The following is a 27774-nucleotide window of genomic DNA, read 5'->3' on the forward strand; positions in this document are numbered from 1 at the left end:
TGACTTTCAGGTCAAATTAATAAAACCTCTCTAAACCCAAGATCCATAAATTTCATAACTATGTTTTCTTCTATGCAATTTATTGTTTCAGGTCTTATATTTAGACCTTTGATTCATTTTGAGTTAATTTTGGTATATGGTGACTGACATCAGTCTAGTTTTATTCTTTTACACATCATTTTCCAATTTTCCCAGCAATATTTTTTGAAGAGGCTTTCTTTTCTCCGCTGTATGTTTTTGGCTCCTTTGTTGAAAATTATCTGCCTATATATATGTGGGTTTATTTCTGGGTTCTCAATTCTATTCCATTGATCCGTGTGTCTGTTTTTCTGCCAATATCATGCTGTTTTGACTACTGTTGCTTTGTAGTACCAACTGATGTCAGGGAGTGTGATACCTCCAGCCTTGGTCACTTTTCCTTTCAGGATCCCTCTCTCTTCTACACTCCCCACCCCCAAATTCCATGTTCTCACTGCTCTTGTGTATTTTTACACCACCATTTTAATACTTTCCTAGGTCTTTCCGACTCCTCAAAAAATAAGAGATACAAGCACAATAATAAATTATGTGTACATATATATATATACACACATACACACATATATATGTATTTTAATCACTTGCATCCTCATAACAACTGTGTGGTGTAGCTATCTGGGTCCTCATTTTTCAGGTGAAAAAACTAAGGGTTAGAAAAATTAGCAAACAAGTGAATGATTCCAAAGCCTATGTTCCCCTCAATGTATCCCATACTCCAAAGTGGTATGCCCTCTTCCTTAATCAAACTTCCATAGCTTAATGAAGCTGCTCTTAGCAAGGAATTAAGAGAAAGGAATATGAATAAAACAATTCGATTTCTTTGAATAATTAATAACTGTATGCTCCTTCTAAATGTGTTTGCCTTATTGTAAAATGATGCAACCAGAGAGGTGAGCAAATCTTGACCATGGTTCCTACATTCATAGCTATTGCCAATTTCTATGTCTCCTTTCTCCCTCCACTTCTAAACTCAATTGTGCGTGCAGACTGTATTGAACGTAAGGATTTAAAACATGAGCTACCCATTTTTAAAAAGTAGATATAAATTAAATAATCAAAATAATATGCTAAATGATCACTTAAGCATAAGAATGAAATTTGTAAAAATATATACTAATGGTCTCTGCTACTTGGTTTAAGTTGATTCCAATATATTAACAGTCTTCTCTATGAAGTCATTGTGGAGTAAAGAACATAACAAAACTTTGAGTTATATTAACTTGCTAACTAGTACCAACACCGTGACTTATAAGGCTTATAGGCAAAGTGATTCAATTCTCTAAGTCTCAGTTTTCTCATCTACAAAACAGGAATAATACCCATCCATCTCATAGGGTTGTTGTGAGGACTAAATAACATTAAATAAGCCAGGTGCCTAATTCAACTCTCTGACTTATAGACATGCCCAACAAGTCACTGGTGATTACGGACATTAGCTGAATTTTGGCCACTAATTAACTGTATATCCAATGTAGTCATTTAGGCTCTCTGTACTCCAGGGGCTTTAAAAAAAAAAACGAACACATGAAATGGAAACAATAATATTTGCCTTACTTACTCACATACCTTCTTTGAAAATTACATAAAATAATGTATGAGATATACTGCGGAGATGCGAAAGATATACAGATACATTAGATTTTGAAAAAATTCATATAACACTTGCCCTACACACATCACAAGAGATTTTTAACAAATTGGAGAATATGTATGAAAGCATTTTAATATTATAAAGCACCATGCAAACCTAAAGGCTTATTAACACAGATTCTAGAGCCAGAATGCCTGGATTCAAAACTCAGGTCTGTCACACACTATCTGACCATGGATAATTACTAATGACACCTGCTCTAGTCTTCGTCTGATATACTATTTGGGAAACATAGGCAAATTTAGAAATTACTGTAACTACTCCATCACATACTTATGGGATTTTACATTTTAGAAAACAGTTTCCTATCTTATTGTCTTGTTTTATTTTCATATCACTGCAAAATAAGAGAATAGGTATAATCATTACCATTTTAAATATGAACAAGATAAATCTAAACAAGGTTGAGTAATTTGTCCAAAGTCACACAAATATCATATATTTGATTAGGAGCTTCCAAGTAGGACTTAGTCATTAGAAGGCAGTTTTTCCACAACATTAAACTAGTCTAAAAGCAAAAGCAAAAATTCTGTCTAAAAATAAAGGCTACTTGTTTTGTCCTGCTGACATATTTTTAAAGACCCTTACTAAGTGCTTTCATAAAATACACAGCCTAGGAGAATTCCTTTGCTAACGTACTATCCTTATTGTATTTGTTATCCTTGACTGTTCTTAATCATGTGGCTCCCTCTACACTCCTCTCACACTGAAATTTTCATTTTTATATTTTAGAGTACTTGGTCCATTTATAGCTAATTTGTGCTCTAAGTAAATATATTTTGCACTTCAAATATTTAAAACAAAATAAACATAACCAATAAATAAATACTATTTTTTTAAAAACTTACATAGCTTCTGGATTCATTATACAGATGGCTCCTGAACACTGACATTTCTTTGGGTCATCATATGATATTCCCAGACTGAGTCCCAACATCTGGGTGACAATTATTGAAAACGCATTCAAAGTTATCTCCTTGGGATACTACATTAGCAATAAAAAAAATTCAAACAAAAGACAATTCATTGAAGGGTGGTAAAAAACAATATTTTTCTAATTCTGAACATTTTTATTGTTTTAGCAAATATTTAAGAACAGAGAAATACAGCTCCTTGGACAGTTGAGAAACTGAAGCTCTTCTTAGGAAATTTTACTGAGATATAAGCCTATTGAGCCTAGGCCAAGCTTTGCCATGATCTAACAGCTAAACAACTAACATAATGAATAGCTACCATACCTATATAAAAGGCTTGTTTGTACATTACATTTTTGGTTATGTGGTCCATGATCTTCAATTTACGCAATTTCTTACAACAGCTCTCATATACATTTAGTAAAACCAACATGATATTCAGCCTCCCAGCTCATAAAGTGCACACATAACCAAATTACTGAGTTTGAGTGTGCTACTTTCTTTCTGCTAGTACTCTCAATGACATAATAACTGGTATCAGGAGAAACCACGTTCTTGTCATATATTTGACAAGTGCACAAATAATTTCCTTGCCAAGCTGAATGGGGCACTTAGTGTTATCCGTCTTTTTTATGTTATAATTTCTGGTGGATATAAGGTAGTATATTTCATTAAGTTTTAACTTGCATTTCACATAATTTTTGACAGTTTGGCTATCTTTTTTGGGAAGTGTTTATTAAAGTATCTTGTCTATTTTTCTACTGAATTCACCTTTTATTGATTTATGGAAGCATTTTATATATTCTGTATATGAGTCATTGTTAGTCATACATTGCAAATACTTTCCCTACTGTGTGGCTTGTCTTTTCACTCTTTTAATGTCTTTTCATTAACAAAATTTTAATTTGATGTGGTCCAATTTATCCAACTTTTCCTTTATGATTAGAGTTTTTGTGTCCACTTTAAGAAATCTATCCCTGTGACATGGATTGGACCTAAAGGGTATTATACTAAGTGAAATAAGTGAGACTGAGAAAGACAAATAGCGCATGATCTTATGTATATGTGGAATCTAAAGAACAGAAAAAATGAACAAAAAATAAAAAACAGAAATAGACTCATAGATAGAACAAACAGATAGTTGCAAAATGGGAGGGGGATTGGGGGTCGAGTGAGAAAGGTGAAGGAATTAGAAAGTACAAATTAGTGGTTACAAAATAGTCACAGGGATACAAAGTACAGCATAGGGAATATAGTCAATAATGCTGCAGAAACCATGTATCATGCTAGGTAGGTACTAGAACTAATTGGGTGATTACTGCATAAATTATATAAAAATCTAACTACTATGCTATACACCTGAAACTAATATAAAATAATACTGAAAGTCAACTACCCTGTTTCCCCGAAAATAAGAACTAGCCAGACCATCAGGTCTAGTGCAACTTTTGGAGCAAAAATTAACATAAGACCCAGCCTTATTTTAATATAAGACTGGGTATAATATAATATAATAATAATATAATATAATATAATATAATATAATATAATATAATATAATATAATATAATATAATACCGGGTATAATATAGTATAATATAATACCCGGGTCTTATAATAATTTTTGTTCCAAAAGAGTCTGGCTGGTTCTTATTTTCAGGGAAACACGGTATAACTGGAAAAAATAATTTTTGAAAAAGAAATATTTCCCTATGCTTGTAATCATAAAGCTATATTCCTTATTTATCTTCTAGGGCTTTATTATTTAATTTTACATATAGATCTACAATCCACCTAAATGTTATCTTTTGAATAACATCAGGTAGCAGTAGAGTTACATTTTTCAAAAAACAATCCACTGTGGAGAAAAGGGAACCCTTGTGTACTGTGGGTGGGATTGCAGATTGGTGCAGCCCCTATGGAAATCAGTATGGAGGTATCTCAAAAAACTGAAAATGGAACTACCTTATGACCCAGCAATTCCATTCTTAGGTATCTATTCACAGAAATCCAAAACGCTAATTTAAAAAATATATATGCATCCCTATGTTTATTGCAGCACTATTCACAATAGCCAAGACATAAAAACAACCAAAATGTCCATCGGTAGATGACCGGATTAAGAAACTGGTGGTACATTTATATAGTGGAGTATTACTCAGCCATAAAGAATGAAATCTTACCATTTGCAAAGATATGGATGGACCTAGAGATCATTATGCTAAGTGAAATAAGTCAGACAGAGAAAGGCAACCACCATATGATCTCACTTATATGTGGAATCTAACGAACAGAATAAATGAGTAAACTAAATGGAAATAGTCTCAGAGATATAGAGAAAAAACTGATGGTTGCTAGATGGGAGGGGGTTGGGGATGAGGGAGAAGGGGAGGGGATTAGAAAGAACAAATTGATAGCCACAATATTGTCACGGGGATATGAAAGACATTTTGGGGAATATAATCAATAACATTGTAAAGATTATGTAGCGTGTCGGATGGGCACCTGTCTTATTAGGGAGACAACTTCATGGCCAGTGTAGATGCCTGATCACTGCACTGTACACCTGAAGCTGAAGCTGAATAATATTGAATGTCAACTATAATTTAATATATATATATAGTCACGCGATGTGGAGTCCAGCATAGGGAATAGAGTCAATGGAACTGTAACAGCTATATACGATGTCAGAGGGGTAGTAGATTGGGGAAGGGGGGGTTATCACTGTGAGGGGTATAAATGTCTAACTATTATATTGTTTTGTACACATGAAACTAATTTTTTTTAAATCAATTATAATTAGACTTTTGGTGCTGATAACTTTGTAGTGTATACTGATGTCAAATTATAATGTTGTATACCTGAAACTTACATAATGTTATAGATCAACTTTAGCCCAATTAAAAAAGATATCATCCACTAGCAAGTACACTACAGGGTCATCTTTGCAAAAAATTAACTATATGCCTATCATTTTTCTGTTTCAGAACTCTCTATTCTGTTCCATTGGTCTATTTGTCTACCTCTGCTTTAATTACTGAAGCTTTACAATAAGCTTTGATTCAACAACAGTACAACCATTTGCTATATTAGTCAACAAGATTCTTAGTTATTCTTAACTCTTTGCATCACCATATAAGTTGCAGATTTAGCTTGTCAATTTTACACACACACACACACACACACACACACATCAAAAAAAAAACCCTGCTAGGGTTTTTATAGGGGACTGAATTCACCCTGCAGATCAACTGCGGTGGGAGGGATGAGTTGGCATGTTTATAATACTGCCTGCAATCCAGGATTTTAGGCACTTATTCTAATGTTTTATTTTATCTATAGAGGTCTTATACATCTTTTGATAGCTTTTTATCCCAAAACTTCTTGATTTTATGCTATTTTTAAAGTTTTGTTTTATGTTTGTTGCCAGTATGTAAAAATGCACTTCATTTTGTTTTGTTATTGAACCCCATTTACACTCCTTCAACCTATATATTGCTGTATGCATAATTTAAGGTAATGTTAGATGCTTCTACAAACAAGATTATGAAATCTTGGTGGTTTAATATACTCACATAAAGCCCAGTGTAGATGTTCCTAGTTAGTGGTAGCTTTACTTATATTCCTGCAGAAATAATTACATACTGTGTTCCTCTCCTTGTTTATGTCCTTCCCATCAAGCTCACCAGGAGAAAGGCTCACACAAGGTTTAACTGCTCCAACCAAGAAGTGACACACATTACTCCTATTCATATTACATGGCTCCATCTAGATACAAGGAGTCTGAGAAACATGGTCCATGAATTGGCACATGCTTTCCACAGAAGTAAACTGTGTTATCAGCCAACCACCTATGACACATTATTGTCATTTGTTGTAATTTAATATTGTATCTGTTTTACTGTGTTTCCCCGAAAATAAGACCGAGCCAGACAATCAGCTCTAATGTGTCTTTCGGAGCAAAAATTAATTTAAGACCCAGTCTTATTTTGCTATAATATAAGACCCGGTCTTATATAATATAAGACCGGGTCTTATATTAATTTTTGTTCCAAAAGACGCATTAGAGCTGATTGTCCACCTAGGTTTTATTTTCGGGGAAACAGGGTAATATCACCAGACACAACTATTATTGATTTATGCAGGCCATGTTCAAACAATTCTTTTATTACTTTTCATTCCCTCTGAAGTTCAGATCTCCCAGTTGGGATCACTCTCCTTCTGCCTGAGGAATATTATTTATAATTTCCTTTAGTGATTTTGGACTGCTGGCAAAGCAGCAGAGGCAAAGAAATGAAGGCAAACAGAAAAAAATGGAAAATATGGTGATAGCATTAATTCTAAAACTACTAATAAGCACAAAAATGGGCATGATTTAAATTGACATAATTAAAATACATATATTTTCAAATTGGATAGAGAAAATATATGCTGATTATAAGAAATACTCCTTAATTGCCAGGATTGGATATAGCTGCATGAGACAGGAAATTCAAAATAATGACTTAGAGTAAAAAGAAATTTCTCTCACACACACATACAAGCGGCTTCTTGGTTTTCAGGAATCTGACTCCTTCCAGCTTCCTAGTCCATCCAGTCAAAGTAATGACCTTCTCTTCACTGGTCATTTGAAACAGCAGATTAGAGAAAAGTCACAATGAAGAATGGGTACCTGTCCCTGAAAGAAGTTTCCTGGAAGTTCCAAATGTTATTTCTGCTTGCATCTCACCAGATGAAACAGAAAAATTTAGCTACAAAAGAGGCTAGGAAATGAAGATTTCTTCAGATACAAGTAGGAACAGGAATATTGCCTATCTAAAAACTGAGGTTCTGTTTTATTAAAAAAAGAAAAAGAATCAAATGGAGATTGAAAGACATATGTATAGAGATGTTTATTAAATATTGTTTGTAATGGCAAAAATAGAAACAACCAAACTGCTCATGTAAAGCATAACGGATATAGTGTGGCATATTTACAAAATATCACAAACCAAAGCAAAAAATTAACTAGACACACAGGATTTTGAGTACAGTGAAACAATATGATACTGTAATGATAGATATATGTCACTACGCATTTGTCAAAACTAATAGAATGTATAACAGCAAGAGTGAACTCTAACATAAACTATGGAATTGGGGTGATTATAATGTGTCAGTGTAGGTTCATCATTTACAACAAACATACCAGTATGGTGTTGAATGTTAATAATGAGGGAAAGAATGGGAAATCTCTGTACTTTCCTCTCAATTTTGCTATGAACCTAAAATTTCTATTAAAAAGTAAAGTCTTTTAAAAAACTAACTAGAATTCCATGTGCCAGATGAATAAATCTCACAATTATAACAGGAAACCAAAAAATTCAAATTGCAGAATGACACATTATGATACAACTGATATTTAAAGCATAAAAACAACTGTTTAGAGAAATATTCAATCGTGGTAAAAGTATCAGAGCTTTTAAACAAAGAAATATAAAGGTTTTGTAAACGTGTAAGTATAAAAGCTTTGTAAAAGAATAATTCCTTGAATTCATCTCCTCCAATTATTCTATCCTACACCCTGTCTCAGCCACTCATTCTTATGGTTCTCACACTAAGCCCTGTCAACAGATCTTTACCAATAACTGCAACACCTCCATCATCTCTATAAAGGGCATCCCACATCCTGACCACCTGATGTCTTTCCTAATCACTTGTCTAGCACCCCAACTCCAACAATCTGTGTACCCACCAGCACATCCAAACCATGGTTCTTAAATTTTCACTGCCCCTAACTTCCTTACTGACTTTTTCCCTCCTTAACCAGTTCAAATCCTCTTACAAACACCCTCAAGTTTCCTTGCCATCCTTGCACCTCAAAATTTGACAAAAATACAATACATCTATCTTCAAAACACTGAGATAGAAAGATATGAGAACTAGGATTTCATACCTAGCCAAATTATCAATCAAATGTGGTAAAGCAAAAGTATTTTCATTAATAAAATAATTCAATGTTTGCCATTTATACACACTGTTTAAAAAAAACTCAAGAGTTATTTCAGAAAAATACATGTAACAAAGAATTCCAAGAAAAGGAAGATAAGGTTTAATATTCTTTGGCAGTTGGTTTCACCCATAAAAGTAAGTTAAAAACAACTTACTGTTAGAGCGTGATACCTAAAAGATCCTCCTTTGACCACCAAAGCTTTACTAGCATAATATTTCTTTATTCAATAGTTAATATTATTTATATATTCAAAATACTGTAAAGTACTAATTATTGGTTTAATTATTAAATCAACCTGTAGACAAAGTACAAAAGTTCAATAGAATTATACATTTTATGAATCTTGACAATGGATATGAGAAGTGTACAACTATTTTACATCTCTTATTTTTCATAGCAAATAATCAATGGATATTGTCTAAGGTAAATAGGTATTATTTAAATAAAATGTAAATATGAAAATGATAATATCTATTATATATAATTATGTATACTATATAGTATGATATAATATGTATATATACATGTATACATATGTATATTATGTCATACTATATTACAATAATATGTTTTAATAATATAAACATTTTTAAAGTATTAAGAATATGTACATGACAACTAGAGAGAGAGGGCTAAGTATAGTGAGTATAGTGATCACTTCCTGAGTGGAGAGATGCAAGATTATATGAATTTCTTTATATGTTCCCATATGTACATTAAAAGGTGGACATGAACAACAAATTATTTTGTAATTAAAAAAATATATAGTACTTAAACTTGTTTTGAAAAATAAGGAATAGGGTGGGTAATGGCTAAACAAATTACTTCACCTTTCAGTGATGCATCTAATTGTACCAATAATTTATGTATATACACAAAATATTTATAAGTACTATAAATATTTAAAATGCACATAACAGTTTATTTTAAATACTGCTTGAAACATTTTAAAGGATTTTTATTATACTTTTTAGTTGATAATTTGTTTTGATTTTGAAGCTATTTTATCTGTAAGACTATTTCTCCAATTTTATATCTACAAGCAAAAATCTATTTGGGTTACTAAAATTTCATTACAGATCATTTTTCATAATGCACTATTCTATATGTTAAAGAATGTATGTGTGTTTGTGATATTTTTTGTTCCACTTTAACTTCCAAACAATTGCAACAATACACTTGTTCTACAGAATACTCTTCCTTCTACACACCTTAAGTTTTTAACAGTAATTGAAAATAAATGTAATCTCTAAATGTAAATATAAATGTGAACTGCATAAAATAATGCTACAATGTGGGATAACTTTTAAATGTATAATTTTTAAAATAAGATTAAATAATTACATACCAAAGCAATGCCCGCAGCATAATGAGAAACACACATCTTTCCAGGAAACGTTGCTCCCACATAATCTGGATACTCTCTGTAGCTAAAATAAATAAACAAACAAACATTTATAATTCATTTGACAAACAATTCAAACGTGAGAATTCCTGCTAATAAACTGTCTGTACTTCATAAAATTCTAGTCTGAAGCAAATTCAGTTACAGTGTTTCCATATGTCCTTAGTTGTTTCAAATTTGGAAGGTATTCTTAATTAAATGAGATTAAACTCTCTGGATTTCTAAAACATATCCAGCGAATCGAAGTTTTGGATGGCTTCCTTTACTGTTCTCGTCACATTTGGTTAAGGCTAACAAAGACTTTGATCAAATATTTTGATCAAAAGCATTTTGCTGACTGACAATGAAAAATAGTTTTAATGTGTGGGTTAAAATTTTTTACTCGCATGAAGAAAAGCTCATCAGTTTCTCATAGGAATGACTTGATTGTTCTACAATTTAACATTGTTATCCTCCTTTGAGTAAGGGTCCATAAAAATTGTTGTATAACATCAGCACAATTTGCAGAGATCTACATAAATTAGTCTGCTTAATACTCAAATGAAGCCAGTGAAATAGATACTATTTTTATCCCCCTTGAAAACATCAAACATCAGATAGGAAGTATAAGTAACTTCCTCAAGGAGATACAAATAATAAGTGCTACTGAAGGATTTGAATTTGGGCAGTCTGAATCTGGAGCCATACTCTTAACCACAAAGGTATATGCTCAAAACATAAATTATGTCATCTTTAGAGCCCCCACCAAAATAAACATTCCAGGATGTATGTAAAAAAGCTTGGTACTCAATTCTCATTTTAAAATATCCCTTCGGTGTCAACTGCACTTTACAATTGCACACAATTGCACTTTACAATTGCACAATCTCCCCCACTGCTGCCTTTATTCTGTCTCTCTGATATTGTTTCTATCTAACCCCTCCAACACTTGTTTTCAAATATTTGCTCTTAAGAGCCAACTTTGGCTTTACATTGCAATGTCTAAGTATTGTTTATATTCTTTCTTCATCCAAGATAGTTCTCCCAATAGATAAAACTCCACCTAAAATGCTATGCATATGAGCTGAACTCAAATAGTTATTTTTTACTTAATATTGCCCACCATCCAATCTCCACATCAAATCACTTGTCAAGATCTAATGTTTTACTTCTTCAATGTTTCTTATATCCTTACCCTCCTTCAAAGATTCAGCTATAGTTCCAAATACAAGTATACATACAACTTATATGTAAGTCCATACTCTTTGAAAAGAACTACAAATTATTTATTCTCATTGATTCCATAACCTGGAATGCTTTCAATCTCCTTTCTCTGAATTTAAGTATGCTTAACTCTGCGTTCCAACTTCTAATTTAATTACCACTTCTTAAATTTGACTTTTTAATATACATTATTTTGAGTCAGACCCCCTCCTTTTTTTCTCCTGTAAACTACAAGCAAGTATAGATAATGTATTAGCATTAATCTTGTGGAGTAACTTAAGCAATATAATAGACTAGGGGTTTCCAGCCTCCAACTCCCCACCGAAACAATGATTTTGAGAACCACCCACAGATGAGAATAACTTTGTGAAAGTACAAGAGTCCAGAGGAGAGGTCATAGTGCCCCACTGGAAAAAAAAATCCATGAATAGATGCACTAAAGAAGCTAAGTAGAGTTTCACTGTACCCATGTCACCATTCTCCAAAGGCAGCACAGCTCAGTGCTATGAAAGATTCCCTCAGCCGTGATTTCTACCATAGAGGAATATGATCAAGTATAGTGAGTACGCCCAGCCATGCAGGATGCTGCCCAAGAGGCCCACTTCTTAAATGTCCATTGACAGATGAACAGACAAAGAAAATGTGATGTAAAGTGGGTCCAAGATGGTGGTATAGGAGGACACTGAGCTTGCCGCCTCCCAAGAACACATCAAATGTACACCTATATTTAGAGCAATTCCTCCTGAGAGACAACTGAAGGGCAACTGAATAGCTTCTGTACAATAAACGAGAGAGACAACACATAGAGATGGTTGGGGAACTACAAGAGCACTCTGGGAGCTGAGGGAACGCTCCAGGACTTGAGGAACCAATAAGTGCCATTTCTTATGATTCCCTGCATTTGGATAGTGGGTGGGAGCTCTATTCAGGTGCTATGGCCAACCTGTAGAGCCACTATAGTGCATTCCCAGCCACCCTTCACAGAGCTAGCTCCAAAAGGAACCGGAGAGATGCATAGCATGCATGCACAGGGCCCCTCCACCAGAAATTGATCATACGGGTACAATGTGGTGCTGCTGTACACACTCACTGGGCTGCATGTGTACATAGGGCTTCCACGCCCGAAGAAAGTAAGGAGCTGGCAAGGCACAGCAGTGCTCTTACACAGGGCTGCCCCTTCCAGTAAAAGTGTGGAACTAGTAGGATGCTGTGGCCCACCCACCCAGAGCAGCCCCATCCAGACAAGGCTAAGGCAACAGACAATTAAAGCAACAGGGCATGCTATGTGCACACAGTGCAAACCTGCCTAGACCAGAAGGGAAAGGAAGCATGCACACTTCAGGCTGCCTCACTCAATTTGTTCTGGCCATGGGCAGCCAGAACAACAGGGAGCAACTGCACACACATGTACACCTGGCTGTCCTTCCTGGAACCTACTCCTAGCCAAGAAGCACATCAGGCACCATACATGCATGCCCCGATTCCAACTGAACTGCCAAAACCAGCCAACATACAGTCTACACAGGCCACTCTAGACAAGACCACTTTTTCAATATTGGTAGAGACAGCTATTTCACCTAATTCAGAGGAATGAACACATAAAAATCAAATAAAATGAAGAGACAAAAGAATACGCCCCAAATGAAGAAACAAGAAAAAACCCTAGAGTAAAACTCTAATAAAACAGACGTAAGTAGTTTGCCAAATAAAGAATTCAAAGAAACAATCATAAAAGATGCTCAACAAACTTAAGAACAGAATAGAACCCAGACACAACATCAATGAAGAATTAGAAAATATAATAACCAATCAGAGATGAAGAATATAATGAAGGAAATGAAAAGCAATTAGAAGGAAACAATAGCAGAATAATGAATACAGAAGAACAGATAAGCAACCTGGAAGACAGAATAATGGAAATCACCCAATCTGTAAAGCAAAATGAAAAAAATATATATTTTTAATTAGAATAGTTTAAGGCACCTCTAGGACAACATCAAGCACTCTAACATTCATATTATAGGGATTCCAGAAGGGGAAAAGACAGGAGAAGGGGAAGAAAGTATATGTGAAGAAATAATGGTTGAAAACTTTCCTTATCTGGGGAAAAAAACAGATATCTAGGTTCAAGAATCACAGAGAGTTCCGAACAAGATGAACCCAAAGAGGTCCACATCAAGACATATTATAATTAAAATGTCAAAAATTAAGAATAAAGAAACAAAAATTCACAGACTCAGACAATAGTTTAGTGGCTACCAGAGGGTAAGGGGGGAGGAGGTGGCAGATGAGGGTAAATGGGATCAAATATATGGTGATAGAAGGAGAACTGACTCTGGGTGGTAAACACATAATGTGATAATATAGATGATGTATTACAGAATGGTACACCTGAAACCTATGTTAACTTTACTAACCATTGTCACCCCCAATAAACTTTAATTTACAAAACAAAATAAAATAGAAAATAAAGTACATGATAATTTTAAAAAGTTAAGGATAAAGAGTCAATATTGAAGGCAGCAAGATGGAAGCAACAAGTCACATATAATAGAAACCCCATTAGACTCTCAGCTGATTTCTCAGTAGCAACTCTACATGCCAGAAGGAAGTGGCAAGAAATAGTTAAAGTCCTGAAAGAAAGGGATCTATTACCTGGAATATTATACCCAGAAAAGATATCAATCAGAATTGAAGGAGAGATAAAGAGTTTCCCAGACAAGCAAGAACAGAAAGAGTTCACCAACACATAACCAGGTTTATAAGAAAGTTTGTGTGTGTTTTTTTTTTAGTTGAAAATGGTTTCCTATTGTAAAAATTTTCTTTTTTATTAAAGTTTACTGTGGTGACAATGGTTAGTAAAGTTACATAGGTTTCAAGTGTATAATTCTGTAATACATCGTCTATATATCACATTGTGTGTTCATCACCCAGTCAGTTCACCTTCCATCACCATATTTGACCCCATTTACCCTCATCTATCACCCCCTCACCCCTTACCTCCTGGTAACCACTAAACTATGTCTATCAGCTTTTGTTTCTTTATTTGTCTTGTTCCTTTGCTGCTTTCAGTTTTATACCCCACATATCAGTGAAATCATATGGTTCTTGACATTTTCTGTCTGACTTATTTCGTTTAGCATAATAATCTCAAGATCCACCCATGTTGTCACAAATGGCACTATTTCATCTTTTCTTATTAAAGTGTCTTCTTTATGCAGAAAAGGCCATAACCAGAAAAAAAGAAAAATACAGGAAAGAAAAAAAAAATCTCAGGGGTAAAGGCTAATATATAATAATCAGCAAGTCAATCTCTTAAAAAGCGAATATGAAGGTTAAAAGTAGCAAGATTATTTATAATGACAATAGTCAGGGGATATACAAAACAAAAAGATACAAAATATAATGTCAAAAACATAAAGCATGGAGGGGAAAGTGAAAATGTAGTACTTTTAGAATGTGTCTGAACTTAAATGCCTATCAGCTTAAAATCGATTGTTACAACTATAGAGGGATATACGTGAACCTCATGGTAACTCCACACCAAAAACCTACAAAAAAATGCACAAAAAATAAAGAGAAAGGAACCCAAATAAAACACTAAAGAAAACCAGTAAACTGAAAGAGATCACGAGAAGAAAGAAACAGTGAAGAACAATAAAAACAACTAAAAAAGAATTGAAAAAATGGCAATAAACACATACCTACCAAAAATTACTCTAAATTTAAATGGATTAAATACCCCAATCAAAAGACATAGGATTGGGGCCAGCCCAGTGGTTCAGGCGGTTAGAGCTCCATGCTCCTAACTCCGAAGGCTGCTGGTTCGATTCCCACATGGGCCAGTGGGCTCTCAACCACAAGGTTTCCCGTTCAATTCCTCGAGTTCCACAAGGGATGGTGGGAGCACCCCCTGCAACTAAAATTGAACACGGCACGTTGAGCTGAGCTGCGGCTGAGCTCCCGATGGCTCAGTTGGTTGGAGTGCGCCCTCTCAACCACAAGGTTGCCAGTTCAACTCCTACAAGGGATGGTGGGCAGCATCCCCTGCAACTAGTAATGGCAACTGGACCTGGAGCTGAGCTGCCCCCTCCACAGCTAAGACTGAAAGGACAACAACTTGAAGCTGAACGGCACCCTCTACAACTAAGATTGAAAGGACAACAACTGTATTTGGAAAAATGTCCTGGAAGTAAACACTGTTCCCCAATAACGTCCTGTAAAAAAAAAAAAAAAAAAAAAAAAAAAAAAAAAAAAGACGTAGGATTGCTGAATTGATTTAAAAAAAAAAGACCCATCTACAGGTTGCCTACAAGAGACTCACTTTAAATAGTAAGACACACACAGACTACAAGTGAAGGGATATAAAGAAGTATTCCATGCAAATAGAAATAAAAAGAAAGATGGAGTAGACTTTAAACCAAAGAATGTAAAAAGAGATAAAGAAGGACATTGAATAATGATATGGGGGTCAATCAAAGAAGGGGTTATAACATTTGTGAATATCTACATACCCAACATACGAGCACCTAAGTACATAAAGCATATATTAATGGACATAAAGGTAGAAATTAACAGTAATATTACAATTGTAGGGTACTTTAATGCCCCATTTACCTCAATAGGTAGATCATCCATACAGAAAATTAATAAGGAAAAAAATGGCTTAAATGTCACATTAGACCAGATTGAGTTAATGGACATTTATAGAACGTTTAATCCCAAAATTGCAGAACACACATTTTTCTCAAGTGCATATGGTACATGCTCCAGGACAGACCATATATTAAGCCACAAAACAAACCTCAATAAATTCAAGAAGACTGAAATTATATGAAATTATATGAGGCATATTTCTGACACAATGGAATGAAACAATTAAGTATAGAAAAAAAACTAGAAAAAATACAAATATGTGGAGATTAAAGAACACGCTACTAAAAACCAGTTGATCAAAATCAAAACTACCTTGAGACAAATGAAAATGAAAGCACAACCTTACAAAACATATGGGATGCAGCAAAAGCAGTTTTAAGGAAAAAGTTCATAGCTATACAGGCCTACCTAAAGAAACAAGAAAAATCCCAAATAAATAATCAAACTTTCCGACTAGAACTAGAAAAAGAACAAACAAAAACAAAAATACGTAAAATGAAAAAATAATAAAGATAAGAGTGGAAATACACGATAAAGAGACAAAAAAAATCAATGAAATTAAGAGCTGATTCTCTGAAAGGATAAATAAAATGTAAAAGCCTCTAGCCAGGCTCATCAGAGAAAGCCCAAATAAATAAAATCAGAAATGAAAAAAGAGATACTACAAATGACACCACAGAAATATAAAGGATCATTAAAGAACACTAAGGACAATTACATGCCAACAAATTGAGTAAGCTAGGAAAAAAATGGATGAATTTCTAGAAACATACAACTTTCCAAGACTGAACCAGGAAGAAACAGAAAATCTGCACAGATCAATTGCTAACAATGAAATTGAAGCAGTAATCAAAATACTCTCAATAAAACAAAAGCCCAGTACCAGGAGGTATCACAGGTGAATTCTACCAAACATTTAAAGAAGAATTAATACCCACCATTCTCAAACTATTGAAAAAAAATAGAATAGGAGAGACAACTTCCAACTTATTTTATGAAGCCAAGATTACCCCGATACCGAAATACCAAAACTAGACAATAACACCATTAAAAAAAAAAAAAAAGGAGAATTATAGGCCAAAACCCTGAACTTAAATGCCTATTAGATCAAAATTGAAAAACTCCTCAATAGAATATATTAAAAAGATGATACACCATAATCAAGTGAGATTATTCCAGGGATGCAAGGATGGTTCAACACCTGATAACAACAGAGTGATAATTTATATTAACAAAATTAAGGATAAACATATTATCATCACAATATAAGCAGTAAAAGCATTACAGAAAATTCAACATCCATTATAACAACTCTAAACCAAGCGGGTATAGAGGGAATGTACCTCAACATAATAAAGACCATATATGACAAGTCCACAGCTGATATACTCAAAAGTGAAAAACTAAAAGCTTTTCCTGTAAGATCAGAAACAAGACAAGAATGCCATCTCACCACCTTATTTAGCATAGTATTAGAAGTCCTAGCCAGATCAATCAGGCAAGAAAAATAAATAAAAGACATATATTTATTTGGATTGCCCCTTTATCATTATATGATGACCTTTTTTGTCTGTTATGACAGTCTTGTCTTAAAGTTGATTTTGTCTGATATTAGTTACCCCAGATTTCTTTTGGTTTCAATTTACATGGACTATCTCATTCCATCCCTTCACAATCAGTGTGCATCCTTATATCTGAAGTGAGTTTCTTGCAGGCAGCATATAGATGGGTCCTGTTTTTTATCCACTTAGCTACTCTCTTTCAATTAGAGAATTTAGTCCATTTATATTTAAAGTAATTACTGATAGCAATGTACTTAAAGCTATTTTGTTCATTGTTTTCTGGCTGCTTTGTAATTCCTCTGTACATTTCCTCTTCTCTTACTCTCCTCCTTTGAGATTTGATGATTTTTTTATAACAGTGTATTAGATTCCTTTTATCCTATCTTTTCTATGTATGCTATAGGTTTTAGCTTTGTGGCTACAACAAGGCTTACATAAAACAAGTTATATTTGTAACAGTCTATTTTAAGATGAAAACTTAAGTTTGAACATATACTGAAACTCAACATTTTTAACCCCTCTACCCTCACATTTTATGTTTTTGATGTCACAATTAATGTTTTTTATCTTGTATATCTCTTAACAAATTATTGTAGCAATGATTATTTTTACGATTTTCGTCTTTTAACCTTCAGAGTAGATTTATGAATGATTAACCTCCCACCATTACAACATTAGATTAGTCTGGAGATATATACAGAGGGTCCAAAAAAATGTATACACATTTTAAGGAAAATTAAAAATATTTGAAATAGAAAATTAAAATTGTAATAATATATAGTGATAACAAAAGATGAATACAAGTCACATTTGACTTCTACAATTACAAGAGGTGCTCAAAGTGTTTACCATCAGTGTACAGACACTTCTGATTACTGTGAACTATTGCTCGAGCAACACTGAACAAAGTGTCCACTTGTATAGATTTTTTTGGCACCCCCAGTATATAATTTGACCCAGCAATCACACTCCTGAAGATAGATAGATAGATAGATAGATAGATAGATAGATAGATAGATAGATAGATAGATATCTTTAACATTCTTGTAGGGCTAGTCAACTGGTTATGATCTCCTTTAGCTTCTGCTTGCTGGAAAACATTTTTTTTCTATCCTCCCACCCCCTTCCCTTTGGAATAGTCAGAAATGAATAACAATTCCCTAAATAAAGCTACATCATTATCAGAGATCTATTTTCTAAGAATACTGAAATATTATTCTTACACGAATAGATATGCAATATCATGAGGCCTGAGTGTAAGATAGGATTTTTTCCAATCTAGAAATCTATGCAGTAATTCATCTGCCTCACCAACTGTAGAAATTTTATTTGTATCTGACCACAACTCCAATGATGACAGCACAATAGTAACTTTAAATTGGGCAAACATCTAAAAACAGAAGAGATAAACATTAAAAAAATTAATATTTATGTTATTTTACATGACCAAGAAATTACTTCAATGTTTTGACAAATCCTCACTTAGTTTATGTGGATGACTTTATTATTTAAAAATGCCACATCAAGTTAATGAAAATTATAGTTTAAAAACCAGTATGAATTTTTCTAACTCGCATAAAAAGGAAAATACTTACTGAATTTACAAGGCCAATAACTTCGATGATTTTATTTGTTACTATCATGCTATCAGAGCCCAAGAAATCATACTGAAAAACAGAATTAATTTGAAATTTAAATACAAATTTGCTACATAATAGGTCTGAGATTTACTCTTACTCTCCATCAACTCTTACAGGTTTGAGGCTGCTTTAGGGTTAGTACAGTTCAAAATAAGCCAGAATGTAAATTGGAATCACTTATATATATTGATGGGAATGTAAAATCATATAGCCACTCTGAAAAGTAATTTGGGAGAGTCTTTCAAAACAAATAATGGACTAACCATATCACCCTGCAATTAAACTCCTAGGCATTTATCCCAAAGAAATAAAAACTGATGCTCCAAAAAAAACCTACACATAAATGTTCATAATAGCTTTATTTAAAAGAGCCCAAAACTAGAAACAATTCATACTTCAACGGTTAACTGGTTAAACAACTGGTACATTCATACAATGAAATACCACTCAGTAATCAAAAGGAACTGAACTTTTGATATACGGAACAGTTTGGATAAGCCTCAAGAAAATTATGCTGAGTATAAAAGAAATCTCAAAAGGATACATATTGCATGATAACATTTACGAAATCACAGAGATAGAGATTAGTGATTGCCAGGGGTTAACAAGTATAGGAAGTGAGGGAAAGATGGGTGTAATTATAAAGAGATAACATAAGAGAGTCTTGTGGTTGTGATACTGTTGAGTGGTGCCTTGACTGTGGTGGTGATGGTTACATAAGGCTACATTTTGATACTATCACATAAAACTACACACACACACACACAACTGTGTGTATATGTAACTGAGTATATATGTAACTGTTGAAATCTGAATAAATTCTGTGGAATGTGTCAATGTCAAATCCCGTGTCTATAAATCATATCTCTGAAGCACACTATCTCTTTGATGTTCCACAAGACCCTCAAATTAAACATATCTAAAACTAAACTCATCATCAGTCCTCAAAAATCTGCTCCTACTTACATTTCCACTGCCACAGTGAATGGTATCGCCCATGACCTCCCACATTATACTACATGTTCCATGAGACTAGAACTTTTTCTGTTTTGTTCATTGCTATATCCGCAATAAACAGAACAATAACTGGTATCCAGATCATGCTCAATAAATTTATTAAGTGAATGAATAAATCAACTTATCAGTCCTTCTAATTCAACCTCATCAGTACCTTTTAAAACTGTCCTTTTTTTCCTGTTCTTAATACTATTAATTTATAAATTTTCACTTTTATTGCTGAAATAATCTCTTAAACGGTTCCTCCTTCTCCAATTTTCTCACCACACATCCAGTCCCTACACTTTTACAAAATGGTGATTCTAAAATGAAAGCATTACCGTGTCACTCCCTGCTTAAAATTTTCTAATGACTCTCCATTACTTTTGGGATAAAATCCAAATACCATGTCAATTCTTCAACTCTTTCCATTTCCCTTCTTCAATGCTATATACCAAACTTCTTGCAGTTTTCTGAAAAGAACCTTCTCTCATATCTATGTACCCTTGTAAAGAAAGGTTTTGCACAATCTCTTCCATGGCCTCATCCTCCCCCTCTTACCCAAATGAACCAATTGAGAGCCCAACCCTTTATCAGGTTCTTATATTCCAAGCCATTATTCCGCTGCCTTAATCAGCTAGGTACCAAAGAACTAGAGACAACCCTATACCCCAGAAACAACTGAAATTATCCAAACTAGCCAATCCTAAACCTGCGTACCTTAGCTCACCAGATCTTTCCCAAAGAAACCATAGTCAAGGCTCCCACCCATCTTTCCAATACCAATCATTTCCTGATTTGTGGCCTCACTCTACTCATACCTGAATAATAATAAAACCTACATTTGAAAACACCTACTTGCATGCTCTTACAGTACCTCAGGTTACAGTTTTGTGTTGCCATGTCTTTCTTCATTATTGGACTGTATTTTTATAGTTCCATATGCTTGCCTCCATCATGGCACTAAATTCACTGGGCTACAATTGTGAAGTCTTTGAAGACAATATCACTATTGCTCTTCTTCATGTGCCCAACATCTAGTAACGCAGTTGTCATAGCTGACTCAATGTTTATTAAAAGAATATGTAAATATACATAAGAACATAGAAAATGGATATTTAATCCACATTATACGGCTGGCAAACCTGACAATTTAGACAAGAAGCTTTCAAAACAACTCTCAAAATTTGAAACATAATCCTGAAACAAAATGATTTCCATAATCCAAAATATTCCCTAGAAATTTAGTCATCTTTCTAGAAATATCTTAATTCTCTCTTAAATGTTTACTTTGCCCTTTTCTCTATACGCTAATAAATCAAGTATTATCATATCCTTCTCCAAATCTCACCTGTCTTTGACTTTCAACTCTGACTTCCTGACAAGCTCTACAATCCTATTAGAACTGATAGTGAGTATAATTTATATTCCCTGTCATATTCCAAAGGTGTGACAATCCAATGCTTATCATCAGAACAAAACCTGGAAAGTATATTTTTATTCCTGTTTTCTGAAATATTTGAAATGTACAGGAAATAAAATCACACTCTGTTGAGTGCAAGCTAAGTCATGACCCCAAGGTCCTGAAGTTCAGAGGTCCAAGAACTGCTTATGGGAATCAGGGATTGAGAGGTGCATTTAGACTAGGTAAACAACAGACTGGAACAGGTATACCACTAAAAACTGCTAAAAACAAAAAACAAAAAAAACAAAAAAACTTGACATATTAATGTAAGCAGTTCCCATAAATAGCTATATTACCATTACTTTAGTGCCAATAAATATTTTATAGGGCAAAACATCCTCTAGACTACATACTGCTGCTCTCCAAGTGCAAACAAGAATTAAAATCTTAACAAATGTAACTTAAAACAAATATCACCATTAAAAATATTGTGGATTGAGAGAGGACCTAAAGATGTGAAGTACCACCAAAAAGATAATTTTGTTATACAGGATTTTGTTATATAAATATTTAAAATAAAACATTTCTGAAAAAACTAGTATAACTTTGAATATCTGGTTTTTCAGTTTGTAAATCTTTCCACTGTCCTGTCCATGACGTGAAAGTAAGAAGACTGGAATGTTTAAATTCCTTTCCAACTGGGGATAATCATATACTCATACTAAATATTTAATAGTAAAGAAAACTACATACCAAAACTTTGTCCACCACAATATGCATTTCAAGATAAAGAGGAACTAAGTCTGAAACCGTTGATTCTGACTAGAAAAAAGAAAAACATTTAAAAACAGAAAGGCATTAATAAATTGTTTATTCTGAATTTTAAAATCTTTTTTCCATCTTCATGGAGGTATAAGTGACAAATAAAAATTATATATATTTAAGGTGTAAGACATGATGTTTTGATATATACATATATATGTATAATAATTGGCGTAATAAGGTTAATTACCATATCCACCTCACAGTTACCATTTTCTTTCTATTTTTTGTGGTGAGAATACATAAGATCAACCCTCTTAGCAAATTTCAAGTTTACAATACAGTATTGTTAACTATAGTCACATTACTGTATATTAAATCTCCAGAACTTAATTCATCTTGTCTAACTGAAATTTTGTACTCTTTGACCAGTATTTCCCCCATTTTCCATGTCCCCAGCTTCTGGCAACTACCATTGTACTTTCTGCATCTATGAGGTTGATTATTTTAGATTCCACAAGTAAGTGAAATCATGCAGTATTTGTCTTTCTGTGTCTGGCTTATTTCATTTAGCATGTCTTCTACATTCATCCATGTTGTCACAAATGGCAACATTTCCTTCATTTTTAAGGCTGAATAATATTGCATCGTGTGAGAGACTGTGTTTGACTGTGTGTGTGTGTGTGTGTGTGTGTGTGTGTGTGTTACACTTTATCTTTCGTCCATCAATGGATATTTAGTTTGTTTCCATTTCTTGGCTATTGTGAATATAATTGCAATAAACACAGGACTGTAGGTATCTCTTCAAGATACTGATTTGATTTCCTATGCATATATTCCCAGAAGTAGAAATGGTGGATCATATGGTGGCTCTATTTTTAATTTTCTGAGGAACCTCCATACTGTTTTTCCATAGTGACTGCACCAATTTTCAATCCCCACAAACAGTGTACAAGGGTTCCCTTTAGACTCTCACCTACGCTTGTCTTTTTTATATTAACCATTTTAAATGAGGTGATATCTCATTGTGCTTTTGACTTCATTTCCCTGATGATAAATGATGTTGAGCTATGTGTGGTGATGGTTGTCAACTAGACTTATTGTGGTGATCACTTCATAATATATACACATATCAAATCATTACGTATGTCTTAAACTAATATGTTTATGCCAATTGTATCTCAAGAAAACAAAAAAATTTGAAAAAATTTATTTTAAATATAAATAAACTTTTAAAAAGAGCTACAGATTCCAGATGTTAAAAGTAAAAGCACAACCAAAGACAGAATATCCCACCCTCCTGCCCTATAGCCTCAAAAATATGGAAAAAAAAGAATCTGAGGGGATCTTGGCAGAGCAGTAACACTGTCCACCATAGTGGGTAATCTAAGCCATTGAAAATTATCTCCAGCAGAGACGTCATCAAAATGGTGGCGTGAGGTGAGCCTCTGTAAAGCTCCCCTGGAATTTACAACTAATCGAAAAACAATAATTCCACAAAGGACTCCCTGCACAGCAGACAGGCAAGACGAAGAGGCCCACTACTGAATTCACCTAAAGGTGGGCGAATCGCGCGAGTGGGGGGAGGAGGGAAGGGAGAAGTACGCGGAGACGGAGCCGCGCGGGCGCAGGACGCAGACCCAGCTCAGTGCGTCGAGCTCGCTACTTCCTGGAACTACCACAGCTGTGGGAGAGGGAAGAACTCGAATTGCTAGGGCTCCACTTATGGCCCACAGGACTGAGGGGGCAGCATATAACATGGCTGAACCCAAAGCTCATGGCAGAGACCTCGGAGAAAAGACTGAGGGAAGAAGGCTGAAAACGGTGGTTTAAGCCCTCACTGCTGAGCAGAGAACAGAAGCCTTAGGCACTGAGACTAGCCGCCCCCACCCTACCCTCCCAGAGCTCGCCCAGCCCCCAGCTGCCTGGTACTAGAAGTGGAACAGTAGCAGTGTCAAATCAAAACAACAGAATATTTGCTTTTCTGAGAACTGTGGACCACAGACAGAAATTCACAGCCCAACTAATTCCGGCAAAGGGGACGGAGCTGTGGAAGCAGGACCAGCTGTGGTGGTGGTCGCCGCCATTGCTCTGGGCCACCTCTCACGACTCACCCCGCCCCTGGCCCCACCTATCTGGGCGGATCCCTGCAGGGGTAAACAGAACTCCTGAAACATACGGGCTCTGAATCTGGTGCAGGAAGAGCTTTGGAACTTCACAGCTCTCCGCATACCTACACGGACACTGCGCCCTGTGACCCAGGTGAACTATTAACAGAGGAAAACTCCGTCTCCCAGGGAATGCCCCCAATGTGTGAGAAGCTGGAATAGTGCAGAGAAAACATAGAACTACCGTGTGAGAAAGAAAAAAAAGGCTACAGTCGGAGAGAAAATAAAACATTCTACCAATAAGTACTGGAAAACAAAAGAAAGACCTCTTCGTATCAACCTGTTGCAGAAGCCACTTCTGTATATGTCTAGGAAGAAAAATAATAAATCAGTAATTGCCATGAATAACCAAGGCAACAAGACAGCTCAGAAAGAAAGTGAAAAGTCTCCAGAAAAGGAATTTACAAATATGGAAATATGTGACTTAAATGACAGAGAATTCAAGATTGCAGTTCTGAAAAAACTCAACGAGATGCAAGAAAACACAGAAAGGCCATTTAATGAACTCAGAAACACAATCAAAGAACAGCATGAGCATTTTACGAAAGAGATTGAAATTTTAAAAAGAACCAAATAGAATTTCTGGAGATTAAGACCTCAATAGAAGAAATTAAGAATGAAATAACCAGCTTAGGTAGTAGAGTTGACCAGATGGAGGAAAGAATCAGTGACATCGAAGATAGAAACCTGGAAATTACACAGATGGAAGAAGAAAGAGACTTGAGACTTAAAAGAAATGAAAGAACTCTACAAGAACTTTCTGACTCCATCAGAAAGAGCAATATAAGAATAATGGGCATACCAGAAGGAGAAGAAAGAGAGAACGGAACAGAGAATATATTCAAACAAATTGTCGGTGAGAACTTCCCAAACTTGTGGACAGAACTGGATCCTCGAATCCAAGAAGCAAATAGAACACCTAATTACCTCAATCCCAACAGGCCTTCTCCAAGGCACATTGTATTGAAGCTGTCTAAAATCAACGACAAAGAAAGAATCCTCAAGGCAGCCAGGGAAAAGAAGACGGTAACCTACAAAGGAAAGCCCATTAGATTATCATCAGATTTTTCAGCAGAAACTCTACAAGCCAGGAGGGAGTGGAACCAAATATTCAAACTATTGAAAGAGAGAAATTATGAGCCAAGAATAATATATCCAGCAAAGATATCCTTTAGATATGAAGGAGGAATAAAGACCTTTCCAGACATACAGAAGCTGAGGGAATTTTCTAATACACGACCTGCACTACAAGAAATACTAAAGGAGGCTATTCGACCACCATCAACAGGGACAATTTGTGGCAACCAAAACATAAAAAGAGGAGAGTAAAGGCCTGAACCGGAATATGGGAATGGAGAAAGTAAGCATGCTGAAGAAAATGGAATACTCTAAATATCAAACTTTCTTTTACATAAACTTAAGGGTAACCACTCAAAAAAAATCCAGAACTGAAATATATACTGTAATAAAAGAAGAAACAGAGGGAAACATCATAGAATACCACCACACAGAAATAATAGACAACAACAAAAGGCAAAGAAACAATGGAGACACAGCCTTACCAGAAAACTAAAGATAGAATGACAGGAAATCCTCACATATCAATAATCACCCTAAATGTAAATGGACTGAACTCACCAATAAAAAGGCACAGAGTAGCAGATTGGATCAAAAAACTAAACCCAACCATATGCTGTCTCCAAGAGACACATCTCAGCTACAAGGACAAGCATAGACTCAAAGTGAAAGGGTGGAAATTGACACTCCAAGCAAATGGTACCCAGAGAAAATCAGGTGTAACCATAATGATATCAGATGAAACAGACTTCACGGTGAAAAAGATAACAAGAGACAAAGATGGACATTTCATAATGGTAAAGGGGACTATACAACAAGAAGATATAACAGTCATCAATATTTATGCCCCCAATCAGGGAGCACCAAAATATACCAAGCAACTACTAACAGAACTAAAGGGAGAAATTGACCAAAACACAATTATACTAGGGGACTTAAATACATCATTGACAGCTATGGATAGATCATCCAAACAGAAAATAAATAACGAAATAGCAGCCCTAAATGACACATTAGATGAAATGGACATAATTGACATTTATAGAGCACTTCATCCTAAAACATCAGACTATACATTCTTTTCTAGTGTACATGGAACATTCTCAAGGATAGACCATATATTGGGACATAAAATCAGCCTCAGCAAACTTAAGAAGATTGAAATCATACCAAGCATATTCTCTGATCACAGGGCTTTGAAATTGGATATCAGCTGCAAAAAGAAAGAAGGAAAAACCACAAAAACGTGGAGATTAAACAACATACTTTTAAGAAAGACTGGGTCAAAGAAGAAATTAGAGGAGAGATCAAAAGATACACAGAAACAAATGACAATGAAAATACATCCTACCAAAATTTTTGGGATGCAGCAAAAGCAGTTTTAAGAGGGAAATTTATCTCATTACAGGCCTATCTCAAAAAACAAGAAAAATCCCAAATAAATAACCTCATGTTACACCTTAAAGAACTAGAAAAAGAAGAACAAGTGAAATGCAAGGTCAGCAGAAGAAAGGAAATAACAAAAATCAGAGCAGAACTAAATGAAATAGAGAACAAAAAGACAATAAAAAAAATTAATGTGACAAAGAGCTGGTTCTTTGAAAAGATTAACAAAATTGACAAACCCTTGGCTAGACTCACTAAGATAAAAAGAGAGAAGACACTAATTAACAAAATCAGAAATGAAAAAGGGGAAGTTATCACGGACACCACAGAAATACAAAGGATCATCCAAGAACATTATGAAGGACTATATGCCACGAAACTCATTAACCTAGAAGAAATGGACAAGTTCTTAGAAACACAGCCTACCAAGGCTGAACCATGAAGAACTGGAAAATCTGAATAGATCAATCACCAGTAACGAAATTGAATCAGTCATCCAAAACCTTCCCAAAAGCAAAAGTCCGGGACCAGATGGCTTAACTAGTGAATTCTACCAAACCTTCAAAGAGGATCTAATATCAATCCTGCTCAAACTCTTCCAAAAATTGAAGAAGAGACAGTACTCCCTAACTCATTTTATGAGGCCAACATTACCCTGATACCAAAACCTGGTAAGGACAACACAAAAAAAGAAAACTACAGACCAATATCTCTGATGAATATAGATGCAGAAATCCTAAACAAAATTCTAGCAAATCAGATACAACAATGCATTAAAAAGGTTATTCATCACAACCAAGTAGGATTCATCCCCAGGGCGCAAGGATTGTTCAACATCCATAAATCCATCAATGTGACACATCACATAAACAAAATAAAAGACAAAAATCATATGATTATAGCAACTGATGCAGAAAA

The 27774-nt window shown here is 34.6% G+C and overlaps 1 protein-coding gene across 1 annotated transcript in view; it reads right to left on the bottom strand.

Annotated features, from left to right (window-relative positions):
• Positions 1 to 27774, bottom strand: part of LOC109439478 (disintegrin and metalloproteinase domain-containing protein 32) — a 150504-nt gene that overhangs the window by 68430 nt on the left and 54300 nt on the right. The window contains exons 7-11 of the mRNA XM_074331501.1: positions 22217 to 22285; positions 19018 to 19089; positions 18646 to 18812; positions 9945 to 10026; positions 2539 to 2675 (exon numbers count right to left, since the gene is read on the bottom strand). Coding sequence (XP_074187602.1) covers positions 2539 to 2675; positions 9945 to 10026; positions 18646 to 18812; positions 19018 to 19089; positions 22217 to 22285 — 527 coding nt within the window. The remainder of the gene's footprint in view (positions 1 to 2538; positions 2676 to 9944; positions 10027 to 18645; positions 18813 to 19017; positions 19090 to 22216; positions 22286 to 27774) is intronic.

Source organism: Rhinolophus sinicus, linkage group LG04 (assembly GCF_036562045.2).
Source record: "Rhinolophus sinicus isolate RSC01 linkage group LG04, ASM3656204v1, whole genome shotgun sequence".
NCBI classification, from domain to species: Eukaryota; Metazoa; Chordata; class Mammalia; order Chiroptera; family Rhinolophidae; genus Rhinolophus; species Rhinolophus sinicus.